The following is a 24065-nucleotide window of genomic DNA, read 5'->3' as shown; positions in this document are numbered from 1 at the left end:
CTTGCAGCAGAGCTGATGATTGCGCACTTAATGTCTTCTGTTTATATTAGGCAGGTAAAGAACTTTAAAAAATTATTTAATGTATGACACTTACCTGGCAGGTATATATATAGCTATATTCTCTGTTCCACCTGGCAGAAATTTTCAAAACTCGCGGCAATCGCTAGTAACCTATTAGTAGTTCAGGCAACCACCACCCCGTTACCGTGGCGCTAGCGCTAGGAACCGTTCCCAATTGGGCCAGATTTTTCTCTGCCAGCCGAACCGGCAACATTGTTGGTGGTTCCCTGCTAGAATTTTCATTCTCGTTGCTGACTGATCTTGGATTTTGGTATTGTACTCGGAAACGTTAGCTTGGCATTCGCTTTGGATTGTTCTTTAAGATGTCTGACTCGGGAAGTATGTTTAGAGTGTGTGTAAAAGAGGGGTGTAAGGTAAGACTGCCGAAAGCTTCGGTCGACCCTCATACCGTTTGTAAGAAATGTAGGGAGAATGTGTGTACTTGGGAGAATAGATGCATTGAATGTGAGAATTTATCAGAGAAGGAATGGAAGGTCTTTATGAAATACGTTGAGAGACTGGAGAAAGATCGTGTAAGGAGATCTGTTTCTCGTAGTGAGAAATCAAATTCTTCGAGTAAAAGGAGTGATTGTATTTCCTCTCCAGCTCCTTCTAATGTAGAATTGGTAGTTCCTTCTCCCCAGGTATCTGCTGCGCCCGCTGCTGTATCGGAGGAGACGAACGATACAAATATTGTGAAAGTGTTCGCTGCCCTTGCGTCCATGGGCGACCAGATACAGCGACTTACAGACAAAGTTAGTGCTTTCGATGTCAGTGAAAGTGTAGTAGGAGGGGGTGTCTGATCGTCTCTCTCGTGCTCCTAGACCTAGACCTCTGTCAAGCTCCCAGACCCAAGGGAGAAGGCATGTCGACAGTCGAAGGGAGGCGAGAGAGGTTTTGACACGGTCAGGCGTCCCTTCGAACAGTCCTGTTGCAAATTCCCAGGCTGTTGCAGTTCGCCGCAGAAAAGGCGTAACTGGGAAGTGTGCGTCCTCCGGAAGGTTCGACTTCCGAGCGAGAACGTCGGTATGCAGTGGTGTCTCGCCCACTCAAGAGGACGTTCAGGACATCAACTGCTCTCGAGAGACAGGTGCAAGATAGTGAGGCTTGGAGTAGTCCTGAGTGTTGTCATCCTCGGAAGACGGGGGAGCAGTACCGATCAAGAGGAAAAGGATTTTTCGTACTAGAGAGGACGCAAATCGCACTGGCGATATACGTCCGTTCTCGGCATGGTATTGTATTGCCTTGGGAGAATCGCCTCCATCTTCTTATGGATCCTCCCCTCGTATTTCTCCGTCGGGTAGAGTACAAGATCGCTCTCCTTTCGGGTCGCAGTCCAGCTCGTAATCCTCATCCTTCGTCGTCTACCATTCAAGAGGATGGTACGAAGCATTTCTACGGGAAATGCAGTCCAAGTTGGCAGTGTTGGTGAAGTCTTGGGATGCTCCTGAACAAGCATCTTCGAGGCGTAAGGACGATTTCCTTCCCATTAAGTCTTCGAAAAGGGAAGACAAGGACGCGTTCGCCGAGGACGCAGGGCGCACTGGCGCTAGGAGGAAAATATGGTCGGAAGAAGCAGGACGCAAACGTCAGGACGCGGGGACCAATGGTGGACGCAGGACGCAGGCGGCAGGAAGCAGGCGTGTCTACGATGGACGCAGGACGCAGGCGGCAGGGACATCGAGAGGCCGGGCAGGACGCAGACGCATCGGTAGCCGCAGGACGCAGGCGGCAAGACATCGAGAGGCGGCAGGACGCCGATGCTTCGCTAGCCGCAGGACGCAGGCGGCAGGACGCTAGTCCGTCAACGAAGCGTAAATACGACGACGACTTGCAAGATATTTCTTCAGCAGAAGAAGAGTTGGAAGTAATTGAAGAAAAGAATACAGAACTTCTTCAGATTATAAGGTTCTGACTTCACGTCTTATTGCTGTTTTTGAGGGGGAATTTAAACCGACAGCTCCGTTATCCCCCTTATCACAGTTTTCCAAGACTAGGACTCCAAAGAAGTCCTCCTTCCTGAAATGACGATGTCAATTTCGGCAAAGAAGGCCCTTCAACGGGTGAATGACTGGATGAAGGACAAGAAAGAAGCGGGGAAATACTCTTTTGTTTTTCCTCCAGCTAAGTTAGCTTCTAAATCAGGAGTATGGTACGCTACTGGAGAAAGTCTAGGCCTGGGAGTACCTGCCTCCTCCCAGGGGGACTTCTCAGTATAGTGGACAGCTCACGCAGACAGGCGTTACAGTCGGCCAAGGTCTGGTGGACGTCCTCGGAATTTGACCATCTATTTAAAGGGATTTTTAGGACTTTCGAAGTCTTTAATTTCTTGGATTGGTCTTTGGGAGCGCTAGCGAATTCCATAGGAGAAGAGGATTCGCAGGACTTAGAAACAGCTAAGAGCATTATGTCCTGCATGGATAAGGCTCATTAGAGACGGAACGAACGAGCTGGCTTCGTTATTACAGCAGGAGTGCTTAAGAAGAGATCGCTCTTGTGTTCGTTCGCCTCAAAAGGAGTTTCTAACTCTCAGAAATCGGAGTTACTGTCTCTCCCCTTTCGAAACAGCTGTTTCCTTCAGAGGTGATTAGGGATATAGCTCTATCCCTTTCGCAGAAAGCCACTCAAGATCTTCTTTCTTCTTCGGTTAAGAAGTTCTTACCAACCAAGTTGGTGAAGAAGACGCCAAAGGAGACTAGACCGTCGCAACAGCCCTTTCGAGGAAGAACACCCTTCGCTCGACCCGCCTTTAGGGGTAAGAGAGTACCAGCGAAAAGAGGAGCCAAGAACCCCTCTAAAGAATGAGAACTCGGTCCTCCAGACGACAGTGGGAGCCAGACTTCAAGGTTTTTGGGAAGTCTGGCAACAAATGAAGGCAGATCCCTGGGCTGTCAACGTAGCTCGGGAAGGATACAAGATTCCTTTCGTGAAAAGACCCCCTCTCGCAACATCTCGAGAGCCCTCGGGGCAAATTACAACGATTTAGAGAAGAAAGCGACTCTGTGGGAGCAAGTAGCTTCCATGCTAGAGAAAGGAGCAATAGAACCTGTTCTGGATCACGAATCTCCGGGATTTTACAACCGTCTGTTCCTGGTTGCAAAGTCCTCGGGAGGTTGGAGGCCAGTGCTGGACGTAAGTCAACTGAATCTTTTCGTAGAAAAGACCAAGTTCACTATGGAGACGAACGATTCAGTACTGGCAGCGGTACGTCCAGGGGACTGGATGGCGACTCTGGACTTACAAGACGCTTACTTTCATATTCCGATTCATCCAGGAAGCAGGAAGTATCTAAGGTTTGTGATTCAGGACAGGGTCTTTCAGTTCAAGGCCCTATGCTTCGGCCTTTGCACAGCCCTCAAGTATTCACGAGGATGATGTCCAATGTGGCGAGATGGCTACATTTAAGAGGGATCAGAGTGTCTTGTATCTGGACGACTGGTTGATAAGATCCCAGTCGAGAATTCAATGTCTGGAGGACGTAAGTCAAACATTGGACTTAGCAAAAGACCTAGGTCTGGTAGTGAATATGGGAAAGTCCCGTTTGCAGCCCCAACAACAGATAGTTTATTTGGGGATTCAGATATCGGCAGTGACTTTTCGGGCTTTTCCGTCCCCGAAAGGCAAGCCCAATGCAGTCAGAAGGTGCAGGATTTTCTAAAGAAAGACCGATGCTCTGCAAGAGAGTGGATGAGTCTACTGGGCACACTACTCTTCACTAGAGAGGTTCATTTCTTTAGGAAGACTGCACATGAGACCTCTTCAGTTTTTCCTGAAGGATTCATGGCCAAGAAAATCGCAACCGGATTCCTTCCAGTTTCTAATTCCGACAGAAGTAAAGGAGGAATTAAAGTGGTGGCTAACGCCAGGCAGGTTAGCAAGAGGATGTCGCTTCAGCAGAAGAACCCAGACCTCGTCTTGTTTTCGACGCGTCGGACGCGGGTTGGGGAGCGACATTAGGCCCTCAAGAGGTGGGTCGGACTTTTGAACAAGGACGAAACAAAGTGGCACATAAACAGGAAGGAACTGTTGGCAATTTTCTTGGCTTTGAAGCACTTCAGAGAGTTGATTCGAAACAAGACAGTGCAGGTCAACTCGGACAACACCACGGCTCTGGCATATATTCGGAAGCAAGGGGGAACTCATTCTTTTCACCTTTACAATCTGGCAAAAGAAATTCTGCTTTGGGCAGAAGAGAGGAAAAGGTCGTGATACTCACCAGGTTTATACAAGGAGAGAAGAACGTGGGTGCGGACCTGTTGAGCAGGAGAGAGCAACTTCTCTCGACGGAGTGGACGTTGCACATGGAGGTTTGCCAGAGCCTGTGGAAGTTGTGGGGCCGTCCGGTAGTGGATCTGTTTGCGACAGCCAGAACAAAGAGATTACCAACATATTGCTCTCCGATTCCAGACCAGGAAGCAGTGGCGGTAGATGCATTCCTGATGGATTGGTCAAACTTAGATCTGTACGCTTTTCCTCCGTTCAAGGTGCTGGGGAAAGTGATGAAGAAGTTCAGGGAGAGCAAAGGAACGAGGATGACCTTAATAGCCCCGTTTTGGCCGGCCCAAAGTTGGTTCACAGAGGTACTGGAATGGACGGTAGATACGCCAAGGACGCTTCCTCTAAGAGTAGATTTACTCAAACAACCCCACTTCGACAGGTTTCACAAGAATACCCTCGCTCTGGGTCTGACTGCGTTCAGACTATCGAACGTCTGGTCAGAGCGAGGGATATTCTAGAGAGGTGGCCAGTGCAGTGGCTAGAGCCAGAAGACCTCCACAATCACGGTGTATCAGTCGAAGTGGGACAATTTCCGGAAGTGGTGTAAAAACAGGAAAGTGTCTTCATCCAGTACCTCTGTGACCCAAATCGCAGATTTCCTTCTTTACTTGAGGAAGGATTTACACTTGTCAGTTTCGACAATTAAAGGTTATAAGAGTATGCTAACCTCAGTGTTTAGACACAGGGGATCTAGGACATCTCGAATAACTTAGATCTGAGAGATCTGATTAGGTCTCGTTTTTGGGGACGAAGAAACAATCAGAAGGCAGGCCACCTGCGTGGAACCTGGATGTGGTCTTGAAGTATTTAACTTCTAGCAAATTCGAACCGTTAGAGGAATCCTCTCTGAGAGATCTTGCTAAGAAGACTATCTTTTTAGTAGCATTAGCAACTGCTAAAAGAGTTAGTGAGCTTCAGGCCATATCGAAGAAGGTGGGATGGAGACACGGCAATGCAGTGTGTTCATTCCAAGAAGGTTTTTCTTGGCCAAGAATGAGGATTCAGCTAATCCTTGGCCAAGATCCTTTGAAGTTTTTGTTTGGGTCTAGCTGAATTGGTCGGTAACGAGCAAGAAAGAGTTCTCTGCCCAGTGAGAGCGTTGAAATGTTATATGGAAAGAACAAGAGTTATCAGAGGGAGGTCTGATGCTCTGTGGTGTTCAGTTAAAGACCCCACTAGACCCATGACGAAGAACGCTCTAGCCTTCTTCATGAGAGAGTTTAATTAAAGAGGCTCATATGTTGTGTGAAGAGCAGAGCTTTGGTATTTTAAAAGTGAAGGCTCATGAAGTCAGGGCAGTGGCGACTTCATTAGCGTTTAAAAAGAATTTAGCCCTCAAGGAGATTATTGAATCAACATATTGGAGAACTAATTCAATATTTGCGTCTCATTATCTTAGGGACGTTCAGACAACCTTCGATAATTGTCAGACGCTAGGTCCATACGTGTCTCGGGTACAGTATTGGGCAAAGGAGTTACTACCCCATAACCTTCTTGTAAGCTAGTTGTTTTATTAGGTGATGGTGTTTGTGTTTTTTGGTCGTCTGAGAAAAGGGTGCGGTACTTTTCTCAGTCGTGTTGGTATTATCTGGTGATGGTGTGTGTGTAGTTCAGGTAAATGATCTGTTACTAGCTTGAAATGCCGTGGCATAAGAGGGCTGTAAGGATCTGTCAACACATTGGTCACGTCCAGTTGTCAGTTTCCAGTCTTAGCTTCTTCAACATACAGGACACTTCCTTGTTGAGAGCTACTAAGGTTTAAGCAGGCTTAGAGGCAGGACCTATGAAGTCAGCTACCTTAGCAGGTAAGGAACCTGGAGTTTTAATAATATTTTAATAATATTGATACTCTAAGAATGTTGCTGTCCTTGACCCACCTCCAAATGTGTCAATCAGCTATATATATTAACCTGCCAGGTAAGTGTCATACATTAAAATGAAGTTTTTATGATAAAACAAAGTTTATGTATACTTACCTGGCAGGTATATATAATTTAATTCCCACCCGCCTCCCCTCAGGGGACAGGGTTCAGAGAAAATCTGGCCCAATTGGGAACGGTTCCTAGCGCTAGCGCCACGGTAACGGGGTGGTGGTTGCCTGAACTACTAATAGGTTACTAGCGATTGCCGCGAGTTTGAAAATTTCTGCCAGGTGGAACAGAGAATATAGCTATATATATACCTGCCAGGTAAAGTATACATTAAACCTTTGTTTTATCATAAAAACTTCATCTTTGCAAGGGGTACTATTTTTAGTTGAAACATCATGATTGTTTAGTATATTTTGTGCTGTACTTATAATTATTTTGTTTCTTATGAAATCCTCAAGTTTTGTATTCTTAGTTCTGCTGTGACAAGAAAATTATTTTATTTTTTATTTTTTTTTTTTTTTTTTTTTTTGTTTTTTTTTTTTTTTTTTTTTTTTTTTTTTAACAAAAGCCAGTTGTTGCTTTCATATTTCAGTGAATATTCATGTACCTGGTATGTGAGGTATAAATTGAATATATTATCATCACAACAGGATGTTGTTGCTGTTGGAAAATACTGTGTCAACTTGTCCGGAATAAATAAAGTGCTGCAGGACCAACAGTATACAACACATTTGTACCAGTTCCTTAGTACCTTGGTAACCCAGTCACATTTTCTCTCCATGACACTATCCAATATGAATACAAGCACATTCATTCCTAAAAAGGTAAACTATTATGGTTTTGGTTTTGTTTGAGTGATCTTATATTCATGCATGGTTTCCTTGAAAACTTAGTACTACTTCAGGCGTATGTAGTTGGGCATCAAGTCAGCAGGTAATTTGAACACCATGAAATTTAAAGTAAAAGGTCTGTCAAATGCAAGGATGGGAACAGTCATCATTTTGACCCTGTGCATTTTCTTGCCTCTGTATGTCAGAACTTTTAAACTAAAATGTACAATTTTATTATAGCGAGAAATTTTCAAGTACTGTATTATCATTTTTTTTTTCTACTCAATTTCAGGACTACAAAGCTAATCGTCTTGTAAGTGGAATTCTTCAGTTGAGTAAACACACTCACTTTATAGTTGATGAAACTGCCCTCACAGCTGGTCAGTTAGATTCTAAAGGTGTTCAGAATTGACAGCTTGGGCAATGTTCATTAACTGGCAGAAAATAGATTATGACTTCCAGTACCACCCAATTGAACAGCATACCAATATTCCTGTTCTTATCTTGTCAGAAGGAAAATCAATGATAATGAGGTTTGTAATTTATGGTCAATTTAAACTTTTATTCATATTAAAATATCACCATGTATGATCATAATGTTTAATGTAAATGGTTGGAAATATCCATTATGTGCAGGTACCTGGATTGTAAATATTTAATCATTTTATCATGAAAATACAGATTGAGATGAAGAACCTTTAACAAGCTAGTTTGCGTGTTTGTTACTTATATCATACACTCTTCCTCATTCTTTCTTGTACTATATTATTAATTACGTTAGCTCAACAATTTACATGAGTGATGTGTTCTCAAGAGATGTGTATTGTGCATCAAGTATTTCCAGAATTAATAATAACTGATGAATGGTATGTGAAGCTGCCTAATTTACTCAATACAGTTGTCATGTGTCTCGTTATACGTACACAAAAACACAAATTCTTATTGTATTTTCATATAATTACTTTGGTTTGTTAATGATTCTATTGGTCATTTGGAATTTAATTCATGATTTATAATACAAACTAAACTTTTTACAAAAAGCCATAAACTTACATAATGAACTAAACAATTTAAATTGGATACAGGAATAAAAATGGAAATTTCATGGAATTACAGATGCAGTTTGCAGGTGAAGTAGTACTGATTATGTTTCTGCATGCTGTATATGGGTTGTTTGTTAGAGGATGCCCATTAACACCATTTGTCAGATAAAGGATAATCATGTGTCAAAATTATGATTCTCAGTCTTGGGCTAGAGTTCTATAAAATTTCAAAGTTTATCATTTATATTTAATCTTCTAACAGTTATGTTTTGACTGTAAGTTTGAGAGGATAGTTTTGTAATTCTATATAATTTAAATTTCAGTGATGCACAAATTCGACTAAGTCCCACTCACACTGATGTTGCTTCAGCTTTTTGTCGCATTGAATCAAAATTAACTACAGATATTTTGAGAAGAATAAGACTTTATTTAACTGCTGCTAGACTCATTGATTATGAACTTTCTGAAGATATGCAAAAGGTAAGATTGTAACCTAAGAAAATTTAGTTTTTAACTCATTTTCATATATCCTTGATGTTAACTGTTGCATGGTACTTTTTATTAGCCTACAGGTTGGAAAGGAATAGGTACCTACAGTATAGGTGGTTAGTGCCGTCAGTGTGATGACCTAACACAGTTCACTGTAGGCATTACTTCAGGTTCTTTGCAGCAGACTTTTAGTCCCAAGCTGCAACTTCTACTTCTTTCATCTATTTACTGCACCGCCATTCATATTCTCTTTCTTCCATTTACTTTCCTCCCTCTCCTAACATTTGTTTCATAGTGCAACTGCAAGGTGTTGATCCTGTTACATTTTTAAACCTTTATTCCCTCTATTTTCCTTTCAGCACTGAATGACCTTGTATCTAAATTTCATATTCCAATTACAATTCCTATAACATGTTTTGTGCTTCACACTGTAGGCAATAATAAAGGTTCTTTAGCCTCATGGCACATCTTTCCCTTTGGTCTCTTGCATACTAGCTGTCCAATTTAATCTTGTCTTGCTCCTATTTTCAACCCTCTAAATCTTAAAAGAAAAACTCCTTCAGGGCTGGCCCTATGAGAATCAGGAAATGACTTGGTACTTACTCTAGTGTAACCATTGAATTTTATGAAAATATCATCTTAAACGTTTTTACGTTGTTGTTTCCATATATATCCTGTGCACTTTATACCTGAATTTCCTTCAAAATTATAAGAATAATAAAATTAACAGGAAAATGTTGTTGTCAGATTCAAGAAGTAAGCAAGTGGAATACTTTTGAGGTTTTCTAGTACTTAATTGACTAGTTTCTTTTAACAAAATAAAGCAAGACAGCACGACGTTACTTGATGTTATAAGGAAAAGCAATTGGGGGAATTAATTGTTGATGAAGCCCTTATACTAAATGTATTTTCCAGCACATTCTAAAAATAGAGTCTGAAGTATAAAAAGAAGAAGAGGGAAATATTGTTACAGCCCAAAAGAACAGTAACTGTTGAGCTAAATAAAATTAGGTATTGAAGAAGAATGTTCATTCATAGCAGACAAACAAATGCTCAGTACTACTGAATAACTTTCATGCACAGAAATGAAGGACATGGAAACCACTCTATAGCTTTGAAGTTCTCAAATGAATCATTTGAATTTGAAGGTAGTGAATCACTCAAACTCCATTGTAACTAAGTTCCCAATTATGTATGTGCAATAATGATATATGAAAGTGATTCTGGAGCTTAAATGGCTTTCACTTGGAAACAATGTTTAAATTTAAAGCCGTCATTCAACCTCATTCCCAGTTAGTCAACAGACAAAATTTTGATATACTAAATTTAAGAATAAAATTTATTTCAATATTCACTTGAAGATATAACGCATAAAGGGCCCCAATATGCAGAGTTTATTAACTGCTCTAAATCTCTTCATCGTGTATGGTTTGCAGTTATTAAATTAAATTAGTCTTCCCAACATTGAAGCTGCTTCAGTTTAAATAGTTGTCTTCAGTAGAAAGCAAAAAAATGTGTAACCTTAGTAACTTGAAAATGTTATGGCTTTTCAGAACTGCTATCCTTAAAATAACTGGTACAACAGGCTGATATTTATTTTCAAATCATATGTAACAGTTATAAAGGCTGGAATATGCTAGGTCCATTTTCACATCGTTTAAATGATAAAGTGGTATGTGGTTACCGGTAGAGCTTTGTACGAAGTTGGGGCAAATATGACCACATTAACCCATGCAAGGGCTGTCAGACTGTCATAGGCTACAGGGCGGGAATAAGGTTACCCAGTTACCTTCTATCATAATGCCTGCCATATGTGTAATCTTTCATCCATTTAGTACCAATATCCTCACCTTTTTACCCCTTTCAATCATCAATCCCATATTTGCTATACATATCTTCATTATTGTATTCTCTCAAGATTTTCACTCCTCTTGCCTGTAAAAGTTCTGTCAGATGAGGAAGGAAGCCCATTTTGTTGAGGTAAATGTATGCTGGACTTTAGTTCTTTAGCTGTTGTGGCATCCTCAAATCTCCACATTTTGTTCAGTCTGAGAACCAGCTGAATGGTCATTAGCTCATTTTGAGTTAAAATAATGGAGCACATTCTCTTAGTATCTAGCACCTATAAGTACTTATGAAAGTGAATGTTAACATTATTAGGAACAATTTGCAATATATTTGTCAGCAAATTATTAGTAATTTTACAGTGAATGAATTCAAATGCATTATTCTTTTTTGGAAATGTAGAACTTTTCATAATTATTTTCAGATGGTACAAGATGATTTTGTTGAGAGTCGCAGAAATGATAATAGCATTAATGCTGAGGATCTTCACAACCTTCTTATACTTGCCAGGTAAATGTTTTCATGGGTTTAGTTGTCTCAGGAAAGTTTGAGTAACTAAAACTATCAATTCTTAAGAAAGTTTGAAGGATTTGCTTTGAAGGACTTTACAAGCAATGTATTACTGATTAATATTGACTGTGCTTTTTATAATTCACTCTTTCATAACATATATTTTGAAACACTAGCATATTTACCACAAAGCATGGCATACTCATAGTTCGTCTTATTACTATCTCACCCTTGCTGAGAAACTAAAAGGTTTGTCATTTTCATATTCTGAGAAACCAAAGGGTTAAGTCATTTTCATATTCCAGGACAAGTCTTATTGTTTGTTTGTTTGTTTGTGTGGTGTTTTTGTGTTGCATGGAACCAGTGGTTATTTAGCAACAGGGACAAGTCTTAATAATATCTCCAGTAACTTTTACTCACTACCAAGGGCAGCCATCACCTCATTAAGCTGGTTTTATTATTAGATCATTATGTATACCCACTAACTACATGTGCTCTTTTCCTTGTTTTAGGTAGTATTTATGAATGTAGTTATTACTAGAATTTGTAAACGTGTTTGGGAGAAAACTAATAAGGGCCTTAAGCTAACAAGTTTCCTTAAGAGGTTGTCCTTATGTGTAATGGAATATGAAACATAGATGATGTAAATAATTAAGGTACTCAACAGAGGCTTCAACATTGTCAAAAAAGTTAAGGCAAATGTAGATGAAACTGCAATATTACAAACTTTCTGCAACTTGTGAAAATCTCCATCAATAAGACAGTCAGTAAATGTTTACAGTCTTAATTAATTGGTATGAAAGATTTAGTACTGTGCAATGTGACGTGGCCCCTTATATGTGTTAGCAATTGTTATCTCAGCTATTATTCATTTATGTTTTCCCTTTTTCTGATACAGGCATTCTTGTGTATGGCAGCTTGCGTACCAAGTTAATGACCATTTAGAAGTTGTTCCATGTGAATGTTTACATTGATTGTAGAATAATAATCTCCTTGGTATCAGTCTCTCACTGAAATTGTTTACAAGAGCCACAGATTCACCATCGTAACCATGATAAACATTTCTATATCACCTTTTTTTACTTGGACAAGAAATACGCCTTCTCCACTGTCTTCTGTACTTTCTGCCTGAACTCCTGTTAGCTTTGCGTAAAAGGGCTTACTGGTAACCTGTCCAATCATACTAAGTTCTGTTTTGCTAAAGTTGAATTATTTGCATTTTTACAGATTGATAACTGTGAGCTGTGGTGAAAAAGGCCTAACACTGGATGTTTGGAGAAGTGTTAAAATTTTAGAAAATGAAAGAAAAATGCGCTTGACTTCCACTAATTAAGGAAGCTACCATGTATATATGTTTTATTTTTTTATAACTATAACCATTAGCTTACGCTTTTGATAATTCATACTTTTGTACACTTTAAATGAAAATCAAAATACAAAAGTTTGTGATTTTATTTTTCCATTCCATTATATAATTACTAAACACAAGTTGGTATATAACAGTTCTTTCCAGAATTGTAACAAATATTGAAACTGATCGTGTGACAAAACTGACAAAAATTACTTAAAAGTAAAATATGAGAAATAAATGTAATACAGAAGACCACGGCAACCTGTTTATCACAGAATTACAATACCTTTATATGTGCATAGTTATACATTAACCAATTAAACCCTTCTAATATAACTTGGAGTTTGGTACAAACACATATAAAAGGTAGATACTAAACAGGCCTGTCCCTAAGATTCATAATAAGGTCATCAATATAAACAAAACTAAAAACAAACATGTTTGTTAATCACTACCAGGATCATCTGCAGCTTCTGCTTCATCTCTCTTATAGTGCCGGTATTCTGGTTTAAGTTCCCATGTATTCTTATGAGGATTCTTCACATTGTAGTCACAGACTTCCTTTAGAATCTCCTTCAAATATGTCTGGAAGGAAGAAAAAATTTCCATTTACTATACTGATACCCTGTGAAAAATTTAAAAAGTACTAAGCATGAACTATGTGCATAATGTAATATTTTTTTATACTCAGTGACTAAATCTTTATTACAATTTTTATACCATAACATGTTTGTTGATAAACAGCCTTCTGAGAGTTAACATAATTATTTAAGTGTGTCTGATTAAACTACTTAATTATAAAACTACCATTTACAAAAGAAACCATATTTCCATGTGGGGAAATCCTGATCAAACTAACCTATTGTAACTTACCACCAGGTTAATTCTACATGAATTACTGGTCCTATGGCCCTGTTTGTCCTGATCAAAACTTTAGGACTTGACATTAAATTTTACTATAAAATCTAAAAAGTATCAATTACAAGGATATATAGTCAACTGCACAATTATTAAATGTATTTAGTTGTGCTACTAAGCTGAGAATCTTGATAACTTTAATAAAGATGGGTATGCCATAATAACTGCTGTTCTTTCTATATCTCTATATCTTAGACCAGCCATACATGTGTTCAAGTACGACTGATAATTTCAAGGGTATATAAAGAGAGATTTCTTCTACTTTCAGTTGGTGGCACCCTTACCCCTTTGTCTAGAATCCTGGGTTTGATCCTGATGAGAAGCAGAAATTTAATACCAACTTTCCTCAAATAAAAACTGATTTCAACATGCAAATTACTAGACCGAAATATTCATACAGAATGAGAGCAAGGGAGAGATACATGGTTGGTACTTTACTGAGGGGGTCTCTCAACACCAGGCTGAGGTCAATACTTTCATACTGATATTTGATTCAAACAAGAACTGAAATAGATATTGGTACATTCCCCAGGTACATAACTATTATTTCTGAAATTGAATATTTTGTCTAATAAAACAACTTCCCTGAAGTTTTATTTGAACTTTCAACATGGTTGAAGATTAGCCTTACAAAGTGGTTGAATTACCCAAACTTGTAATTTTAAATCTTGCCATATGTTTTTTTATTCCTCCATACCAACCTCTGAGACTTCATAGCTGCAACTTGCAGTATTAAACATAATGATATCCCACAGCTAGTAACAGAAATAAAAAAAACTAAAACCACAAAACTTGACACTTACAATGGGTTGACGAGTAAGCTTTTGCAAGTCCTTGATATTGTAATACTGATGTTTTTCAAAGGCAGTAAACAACATCTCCATAACTCTCTCTTTATCATCCCTTGCTTTCTTACCCTCTTGTTTCTTTCTTTCTTCAAGTTCAACCTGTTAGAATGAACAAAAGATGACAATTATCAGCCAAAGCACAAACATTTTGGCAGTATGTATTACAGTAACTAATAATACTTTCAACAAATAATGATGCATATTAATGAGTCTCAATAATTACATAAAAAAATTTACTTCCTACCAAACAGAAATAATAAGTAAAAAAGCAATGCATACTTACTGTATGCGCATGTTTTGCAGTTGGTCTGTAGGAATTCACAGGCCTATCAATGAAACCAGCTTTCCTGTTTGGCTGTGCTGCTTTGATGACAGCAGCCTTCTTCTGATTCATATAATACCTATCCACTGTAAAAAAAATTTTAATCTGGTTAAGATGAAGTCTTCAATATGACCAGATTGTAAATTATTGAAAAAGATAATTCTCCTATTCTAGAATGCAATACACAACTGGTAAATTTAAAACTGAGTAAAATTATATTTACCATGAACCTGTACAGTCCTTATAAAATATGAAAATAGAAGAGTCAAGTATAATCAGCAAATTAGCAACTTTTGTAAAATCAAATTGCAAACAGATTTCATAACATGGTATGTAACTTACTATTATAAATTAGTTTAATAAGAAGTCTCAGGCAACATTTTCAGACTTTTTAAATCCTAATCTCTGGATAAGCAGTTCTCTGGTATTATAGCAATATTTTACTAGAAATAGTGCTAAAGAAGACCTATTTCACTGGGCGACACGGCTTCCTCGCCCAGAAATAGATTTTTCCTAAGTCAAAATCCCTTTGTTGGTAATCCTATTGTTAGTCCTCTTCATATAACATCCATAATACCTATAACATCCATAATACTTTATAATACTTTTATTCTTTTACAATGCATGATTGTACCCACTATATCTAAAATTAATATACAACTGTAAACTCACCCACTGGTTGACATTCAAACTTCTGAATAACCTGTCCTTCCATGTACAGCTTTTCAACTTCTGCTCCTCCTCCATCACCACTCCCACTTGCTGAAAGCACAAAAATGATATTGTTAAGATACAATAAAGTTTTGTACATACTTACCTGGCAGATATATACTTAGCTATAGACTCCGTCGTCCCCGACAGAAATTCGAATTTCGCGCAGACGCTGCAGGTAGGTCAGGTGATCTACCGCCCTGCCGCTGGGTGGCAGGAATAGGAACGATTACCGTTCTAGAACCAGATTTTCTCTTCCACCTGTCTCCTGAGGGGAGGTTGGGTGGGCCATCAATCGTATATATCTGGCCAGGTAAGTATGTACAAAACTTTATTGTATCTTAACAATATCATTTTTGTACATGGAACTTACCCAGCAGATATATACTTAGCTGATTGACACCCTTGGTGGTGGGAAAGAGACAACTATTTACTGAATAGACAGGTAAACAACATACGTTGTAGGTAATAAATAAATAAAACCTTGGTTCCTACTTGATCAGGCGGAAGACTCCATGGCTAATGCCTAGGAATCTGCTTCGCCTCAAGAGCCTCAGCGAGGATGTGAACCTATGGCTAAGAGTTCTTGTGGGGTCTGTCGATGGGGTCTTATCCATTTACTCGACAGAGCCTCTTACATGACAATATGCCTATGCCTAGTGGCATAATTAAGGAGCACAACACCGATCCCGATCACCTGATCCTAACACGAGGGTTAGTGCTTAAGTTGAAAAGAGTTATCTACAAACTCCTTTCAAACAACCCAAAGAAAAAACACGACGTTAAATAAAATTTAACTCACTAGTTAAGGATCAGTATCTGCTCCCTATCCCAGCAATGTATCCGCAGACACGTATCAACCAAGAGAGAAGGATCCCTCGAAGGTTATCTTGACATCCTTCGGATAATGGGAAGTCAACACAGAGTTGCATCTCCCGTATGTGACAGCTAATATGTCCTTATGACATATTGTTAGTGAAAGAACAAGAATTCGGAAAAGCTCGCACTTCATGCACTTTTAATTCTCAGCTGTTTGAAGGAATCATCAATGCACTTATCAAGTGCTTAGGAGATCACAATGTCTCAAAGAAGGCCAGGGCGTTCTTTGATATAGATCTCTTCTGGGTGAAGCCTGGAGCCTGGCTAGCGCTTCGTGCCTGGCAGGCGCCTAGAGCCTGTCTAGCGCCTCGCGCCTGGCTGGAGCCTTGCGCCTGAATGGCGCCTAGAGCCTGGCTGGAGCCTCGCGCCTAGCTGGCGCCTCGCGCCTGGCTGGTGCCTGATTGGCTCCTCCTTCCTGGCTAGCGCCTCGCGCCTGGCTGGAGCATTGCGTCTGGCTGGTGCCTTGCGCCTGGAAGGCACCTGGAGCCTGGCAGAAGACTTCATGATTACTGTCTATGAGTCTGCATGCCTCAAGAGTTTCAGCGAGGTAGGGACCTATGACTGACAAACCCTTCTGGATCATGTCAATGGGGGCTAGCCCGCTTACACGACAGAGCCTTCTCGGATCGTGCCAATGGGGGCTGACCCACTTACATGGCAGAGCCTTACCTGTATCATATCAATGGGGACTAGCCCTCTTACATGACAGAGCTTTAGGTTTCTCTTTACTGGAAGGAGCCTTGCGCCTGGATGGATCCTCAATCCTGACTGGAGCCTAGCCTTGAAGGAGCTTGGCTGGCTCCTAGAGCCTGGGTGGCTCCTAAAGCCTGGGTGGCTCCTAGAGCCTGGCTGGCTCCTAGAGCCTGGCTGGCTCCTAGAGCCTGGTGGCTCCTAGCCTGCGGCTCCTAGCTGGTGGCTCCTAGAGCCTGGCTGGCTCCTAGAGCCTGGCTGGCTCCTAGAGCCTGGCTGGCTCCTAGAGCCTGGCTGGCTCCTAGAGCCTGGTTGGCTCCTAGAGCCTGGCTGGCTCCTAGAGCCTGGCTGGCTCCTAGAGCCTGGCTGGCGCCTCGCGCCTGGCTGGCGCCTCGCGCCTGGCTGGCGCCTCGCGCCTGGCTTGGCTCCTCCACACTTGCTGGAGCTTCGAGCTTGGAAGAGTCTCTAGGCTGTCTGGCAATGTCCACATCGGACACTCTTATATCTGTCCGATTTGTTCGCCTATGGTGCATTTGCGCCAGGTTGGAGGCCCGCTTCTCAGTATCCGACCATGACAGAGTTCCTTGGAACTGTCCGCCTCTGGCGTTTTTCGCCTGTATTGGCATTTGGCGCTTGGCTGGCGCTACATTGTCCGAGAGTCCTGAACAACCACATAGTTTATCAGGAGACTGGAGAAGGGTGGAAGAAATTCTTCCCCTTTGAGCTTTTGGCCCCTGGCAAGGGGAGGTGATTTTTTAGTCAGCTACACCAGTAGACGACAGGATATCTAACAAAATACGAGAGAGAAGAGTCTTCCTCCGAGGAGGATCCTTCGTGAACACTTCTTTTGCTAACGAGATCTCTTCTTACATGTTGATGAGGTTCCTCGTTGCAGAATCTTCCCTATCCTTGCCCGAAGGAAGGGAAGGAGTCTGGAAGACGAAGGAGATTCTGAGCTGAAATTGGGCGGAACCCTGATTTCTAGCACTTATTGTATCCTTCTGAATACCTTCTGGGAAGCATTTTGAGCCTCATCGCACCCCGAAGACTCTGTAGGCAAATGTTTAAACCATCTCTTCTTCTGTAGATGAAAATGTAAGTACCTGCCTGGGCAACTAAACTTCTATCTGAAAGCGTTGCGTCAGGAATAGAGGGATTTATTTCTTTTGCCAGACATACTATGCTGGCAAGAACCCATTGCCGAGTCTCCATTGAATCTGATGCGAGATTCCAATGCACAAAAAATTCACTTGTCTTCTTGGTCGTTTAGGGCTAAGAGAAACAAAGAATTCCTTCATAAACTTCCTCAAAGAAGTTTGATGAGGAGCAGTTCCATTTTGTCGGAACACGGAATCCTGTGGCCACAAAAAAAAATCCCATTCGAAGTACATGATATCCTACTCTTGTCGTATTGCGGTATCGTATAAGATCCCGAAGATCTTAATCCTCTGTTATCTCTAATTCCCTTTGTAGAGACAGAGTATGGCCTTTTACTGCGTTCTTTGATAGCAGATATATACATAGGTGATTCTTCCCTCTGAAAGTGAAGAAAAAACCTCGCTATGTGGTTCACAGAGGTATCGGAAGAGGACAGTTTCCTCATTCCATCTAGCACGATCTGCAGCAATTCTATGTCTTAGCCATGACTATTGTCATTTACCTTGAAAAAACCTCTCATTCATGTCCACTTCTGGTCAGTCTGCACGCGGACAGACTCAGAGTGGAGAGGTTTTATAGGTCTATTTATAATAGATTCTGATAGAATATCCAGATACTCTTGGAAAAGCCTTACGAAACATGCTGTGAGAAGAACGTGACTTCTGTGAATCCAACCTCTCTAAGGCCAAAATGAGGCATACATCCTCTCTTCCTTTGATGCCCAGTTATCTTAATATCTGTTAAGAATTTATAACTAGGGAAAAAAAAGGCTAAAGTTTATTCCCCTTCTTTAAATTTAAAGATGTCTTATATTGCTACCTCTCTTGGTTCGAGGAAAAAGAAGCAGTCTAAAGGAAGCCTGTTCGTCTTCTACCTTACAAAGAGATCTATGAAGAAGACTTTCCGCAGGTTCTCACAACTCTTTTCAATAAGTGTTAGACATACGTTAACAGTTATTATCTTCGATCGAGAAGGTTCTCACGGACATGCAAAATCTTGCATCGAACCTCTTAAGGATCGTTACGTTCCGTGTCTGTTCCCAAAATAGGTTCTCTTTTGTTAACGCGAACAGGGGCGAAAAAGAGAGATTCTCGATGCTCTTTGCGATATGAGAGAGTCGTGGAATTGGCCTAAGTGATTAAAATAAATCATTTCATCATTCCTTGTAAGCGGGACCCCTTTTCGATTAAATGGGGTAACGAAATCAGGAACGAATCTTGCCGTTACCGAGCCTGCTGTCCGAGAGGCTACTGGACTCTTAGGTTAATAACTCGCTAAAACGAGAAAATATCTTGGATGGTGCTTCTGGCGCGGCAGGCGCTTCTGGCGCAATTTGCGCCAGGCTGGCGCTTCCTTCTAGTTCTTTTTAGGTTATGTGCCATAACATCTATGCCTTTATGGTACCCGACATCTTTCACATGTTAATTCCGTTCTTAGTGGGAAAAAACTTTTATATACGTAGTATAGTCCATTCAGGGAAAACAACTTCTGCCACTAAGAGAATGTTTCTCATCCGACTCGCCCAACTTCTCTTGAGCAATATCCGAATTTAAAAAGGTTGTGTACGTTTCTCGAAAGGATGAGAGAATTATATATATCGCGCGCTGCCGTATTAGAATCCTTTATAATACTGTCACATTGTGGTAAACAGCATTAATCTCAGGAAACCTTTGTAAGGATACTAGGAATTCTGTAGTTAACCTCGGTATGTGCATAAGACTTGACCATACCGTAGTCTTAAAGTGAATTCTCTACTACATTCATCTTCTCACTAAGCATGTACTCTAATAAGCCATGCTTCGTAAGCATGAGAGCATTATACAATATAGAGTTCCGCTGCGTTAGAATCTTTTAAAATGTTACCTACGGTAAACAGCATTGAAATGTTGCAATATCTTTCTTATTGAAAGCTTCTTAGCAAAAGGCAGACAATATTTTATTTATGTTTGCTTAACTATCCCCTCAATCAGAGGCTAAAACCACGATTGTAGGGGAGAGACACGGTTATTTTCATTCCATCCCGCAGGAGAGAGACATGTTACCGACACTCATGACCGACACCTACATGATACTGCGTTGGTGTCTAAGCGATAGCAGGTCTCGTTAGCCGACTGGCCTTAGTCTTCCAGAGTTGCCAGCTACTCCATTTAATAAAGGAATCTTATAAAATTATTATCGAACTTCAGGAAGTTCTTATAATGCGAAACAAGACTTCGATAAATCTAGAAGCTAAGTAGGTGTTGTCTTAACAATCCCTTTAAGCGTAGTCCTTCCTAGGAAATTCCTGGAAGGATACTGGTAACTGAGTTGCTCAGCAAAGAAGTACTAACTACGGTATGTGCTTATGATTTGCCGTATCGTATTCTCACACAGCAGATACTCTACACCTTCTTTCCCTGCCGAGGCAGATAGAGAAAGGATATTCTGGTGCCTGGATCCTTGCACCTAGCGCCTGGAATGTTCCGCGCGCCTGGAATGTTCCGCACGCTAGAAAGGAGACTCGCTCCTGGAACGTTCCGCTTGCGTGGAAGGTCCCGTGCGCCCTGACAGTTCCGAGCGCCTACTAGACCCCTTTTAGAAAGAGCCTCTTGCCCGGAAACGTTCAATGGAAGGATCGTTCTGATTGCCACTCTACTGTAAGGCTCCTTGCTCTAGCCGTCTGTTTTTCTGGCGCAATTTGCGCCAGGCTGGCGCTTCGTCTCTTTGAAGGCGCCTTGCGCCAAGAAAAATTTTCTAGAACGCGGCTCGCGTTTGGTTGTAGGAACGCGGCTCGCGCTAGTCTGTTAGCTGGAACGCGCCTCGCTGCTGGCTATAGGAACGTAGCTCACGCTAGCTTGCTGGAACGCGGCTTCCTGGCAGCGGCTGGCCTCAGTGTTCTCTTAGTTTTCAGAGAAGCGCTAGATCATCGCTCCAAACATACATTCTTCGTCTTTTCAGATGTAAGAGAAGAGACGCACTTTTTTAAGGATGCCTTATCAATGGCTATCCTTGGCAGTCTGGGACGTTCTACAGAACCTGCCGAGGGGACGCCTGACCGGTGGGGGTTCTCACCCTAACCTTCCTGCGGCTGTCGACTTTCCTCCTCCACTGGGTCTGGGAGTTTGGAAGAGGTCTAGGCCTGGAAGCGCTACGGAGCCGATCAGACGCACCCTCCACTGCAACTGGGAACACTATATTCACTTGCCTTACCTTTTTAGAGCTCGCCTTTTGAGCTCCATCCATTTATCTTCAAATTTGCACATATGAATTTGTAGATTCTGTGGAGTAAGAAGGTGATGAGGATGCAACAACTACTAGAATTGTCAATACTCTAACTGCTCGTTAGTACGAGAGCTCTTAAAGCTTCTAAAGGAAGCGTATCTAGTTATATGCTTTCTGACTTCCTAAAGTAGGAAGTTAGATCTTATATTTCCTTCATCAAGTTCTAACACTTATACACGTATTTGTGAAAAAAAATCAATATTTCCCTTATTGCAAAATATAAGTGTCTACCGAAAAATTCGGTAGTTTCACGTAATATATTTTTCGAAATTTCGAAGCCAAATTCATTAAAAAATTAATAAAAGCGTATGCCAAACCAAAGACCCAGTACTTCCCTGCAAAAGACAGCCCAGAAGGTCGATGGCGATGAAAAAACGAAAATCAAGTCAGGAGGTAGCAACAACGTATGTTGACACTACCGCGACAGAGAAAATCTGGTTCTAGAACGGTAATCGTTCCTATTCCTGCCACCCAGCGGCAGGGGCGGTAGATCACCTGACCTACTGCAGCGTGTGCCGCGAAATTCGAATTTCTGTCGGGGGACGACGGAGTCTATAGCTAAGTATATATATGCTGGGTAAGTTCCATGTACAAAAAAGGATAATGTTTCAAAAATAATCAATTCTGCTCAAGAGTTCATACCTTCTTCCCTCCTATTGAGCTGTTTTATTTTCCTTTCCAATTTTAATTGGGTTTTTTACGTACAATTTATTTGGTTTATGTTTTAGTACAGTTCTTGCTTCAAAGCCTTTCATGTTAACATCAAGTTGGACATGCTTTCTTCACAGTACAACTACCATGATAAAAGTAATAAGCCCAAAATAAAACTTCCTCCTAGATATATACATGAGAAATGTTCAGGCCACCTTTAGCCACCTATGCCAGAAATCATGCCATCTACTTTACTGAAAGAACAACCTCACATAATATGCTCTTGGTGTACACAGTCACTGCAACATATATTTCCCTTATGTAGTGAGCAAACATTGGCTAAAATATCAGCAGTAGGTCTCTGAAACAAGGCTTTGAAAAAACTGTTCAAAGAGGAAGGCAAAGAAGGCAACTAAGCTTTGTTTTATTTTCTCTTTTCCCCTCTACCTCTCAGCTTGGTTGATTTTTTTTTCCAGTGTTATGACCACAAAATATCAGATCCAAACTATGTTCCAAGTTCCAATATTTTTTCTCTTATTCCTTGATGTCTTTCCTTCCTCTAACAATTTGAGGGCGTTTTTCTATTCTCTTCAAATGGTCCTTTCCTTGACACACTGATTCTACCATATCTTTGATACTGTACGTATATCCTCATTCCACACGTCACACCACTTACTCCCTCCTCCTGCTTTGAGTCTTCCTATTTGTTTCTACATTGTCGTTCATTTGTTATATTGTTTTCAAGGTATGCCTCACCTGACATAACAGCATAGGCCTTTTGCAAGTTATTTATACTTTCCACCATATTAATTAATAAATAAAAGTTCCTGGTTTCCTACTCTTAAGATTATGTTAGTAATTTAGACCCTCTTCAACAATTATGACACTTCAACAATGTTTCCACCAAGGAAGATATCCAGCTATCCAAGGCAATGGTTTGCCTGGTACAAGCATGATATTTTTTCAAAATAAACTACATGTTATATATATTTATACATCTCTTTCAGAACAAATCTAAGTGAATTGAATAGGCGAGATAAGAATCTAACCTTATGGAGGGTAACCTCTCCTAACAAAAGCAACAGGACTATTATTTTGCTGTAGTGCAGTGGTCCCCCCCGTATTCGCGGGGGATGTGTACCAGACCCCCCGTGAATAGTTAGAACCGCGAATGTTTGGAAAACCCCTATAAAAACGCTAAAAACAGGCTATTTTGTTAGTTAAAACTCAAGAAAAACTACAAAAAATGTTCATACTTGGTTTTTTTAATAGTTTTATCACAAAAAGTGCATTTTATGATGAAATTGATAAAAAAAACCAGGAATTTGTGGATATTTCTCATAGAAAAATACCGCGAATGCGCGAATTTTACGCGAATAATGCGGGGAAACGTTCCCGAGAGAAATCCGCGAATGTGTGAGTCCGCGAATCCGGAGAACGCGAATACAGGGGGCCCACTGTATATGAAAAAAGTTGCCCACTTTGAACCAGGACATTAAAGCCATCATTTGTACAAATGAAACAAACATTTATTTTTTTATGATAATTACTACTGATTCATTAAATAAGAGCAAAAACACATGGTAACTGATAAACTTTGATGTTGGAATAAATTATGAGAGTCAAATACTGTGTATGGATCAATGTACAACAAAGATTCACACAAAAATTCAATACTTTACATGCAATCACATACTAATGGGGAATTTAGGAATACTGCAGATTCTAAAAACTGAGTATTACTATAAAACATTACCCTATCAAAGAATGAATTAGACAGAACACTAGCAGATTATTCAAGGAAAATATTTAATTTTGAATAAATGGAACAAACAAATACAAAAAATAGCAAGACAGCTTTTTCTGTCAAGCTGTGCCCAACACAAATTCATCCCAACTCTCTACACTTACTAGCCTATGCTTCACAGACTAACCACAGAAAAATTTTTCCACATAAATCAGTTTCTATAAAAGAGATCTCTGAGCTTAGCTTAGGCAGAAAAAATCTCAAAAAATATAATCTATCTGCAAGTTAAAACTTGGTCAACTTAGGTAAGTCTATCTTTCCTTAAAATATAAGTTGTACTGTAATACACATCATATACTACTGTAAAGAAGAAGCAATAAACAAATAATATATACTGTAATTCCCAATTTATGTTAGAGATTGGAAGTAGTATTCCTGTCACAACTTCAGGATCATATGAAAAGAATAATGATTTCATCTCCAACATATACAACAATAAATGAGCTAATCAAACCTTAATAAAAAAGGCACTAAGCACAAAATATCACGAAATATTTTGTTGTATGAACATACTACTTATAACATCATAACATGAACTACAAC

At 40.3% G+C, this 24065-nt stretch overlaps 2 protein-coding genes across 2 annotated transcripts in view; one reads left to right on the top strand and one right to left on the bottom strand.

The window, feature by feature from the left end:
* LOC135223785 (mini-chromosome maintenance complex-binding protein-like) overlaps positions 1-12367 on the top strand; it is a 21983-nt gene extending 9616 nt beyond the window's left edge. Inside the window, 7 exon segments of the mRNA XM_064262574.1 lie at positions 12-54; positions 6860-7033; positions 7332-7446; positions 7449-7572; positions 8406-8562; positions 10841-10926; positions 12154-12367. Coding sequence (XP_064118644.1) covers positions 12-54; positions 6860-7033; positions 7332-7446; positions 7449-7572; positions 8406-8562; positions 10841-10926; positions 12154-12259 — 805 coding nt within the window. The 3' untranslated portion in view covers positions 12260-12367.
* On the bottom strand, positions 12361-15127 carry LOC135223788 (general transcription factor IIF subunit 2-like; the record flags this gene model as incomplete). The annotated part of the gene is given in 4 exon segments (XM_064262577.1): positions 12361-12862; positions 13999-14142; positions 14327-14451; positions 15038-15127. Coding segments are annotated over 4 exon segments (500 nt in total), but the record flags the coding sequence as incomplete, so codon positions are not given.
* Between the last annotated feature and the right edge of the window lie 8938 nt (positions 15128-24065).

The sequence above is a fragment of the Macrobrachium nipponense genome, chromosome 10, assembly GCF_015104395.2.
Source record: "Macrobrachium nipponense isolate FS-2020 chromosome 10, ASM1510439v2, whole genome shotgun sequence".
Classification (NCBI taxonomy): domain Eukaryota; kingdom Metazoa; phylum Arthropoda; class Malacostraca; order Decapoda; family Palaemonidae; genus Macrobrachium; species Macrobrachium nipponense.
Note: the sequence above shows the minus strand (reverse complement) of the source record. Positions and strands in the feature narration are given on the sequence as shown.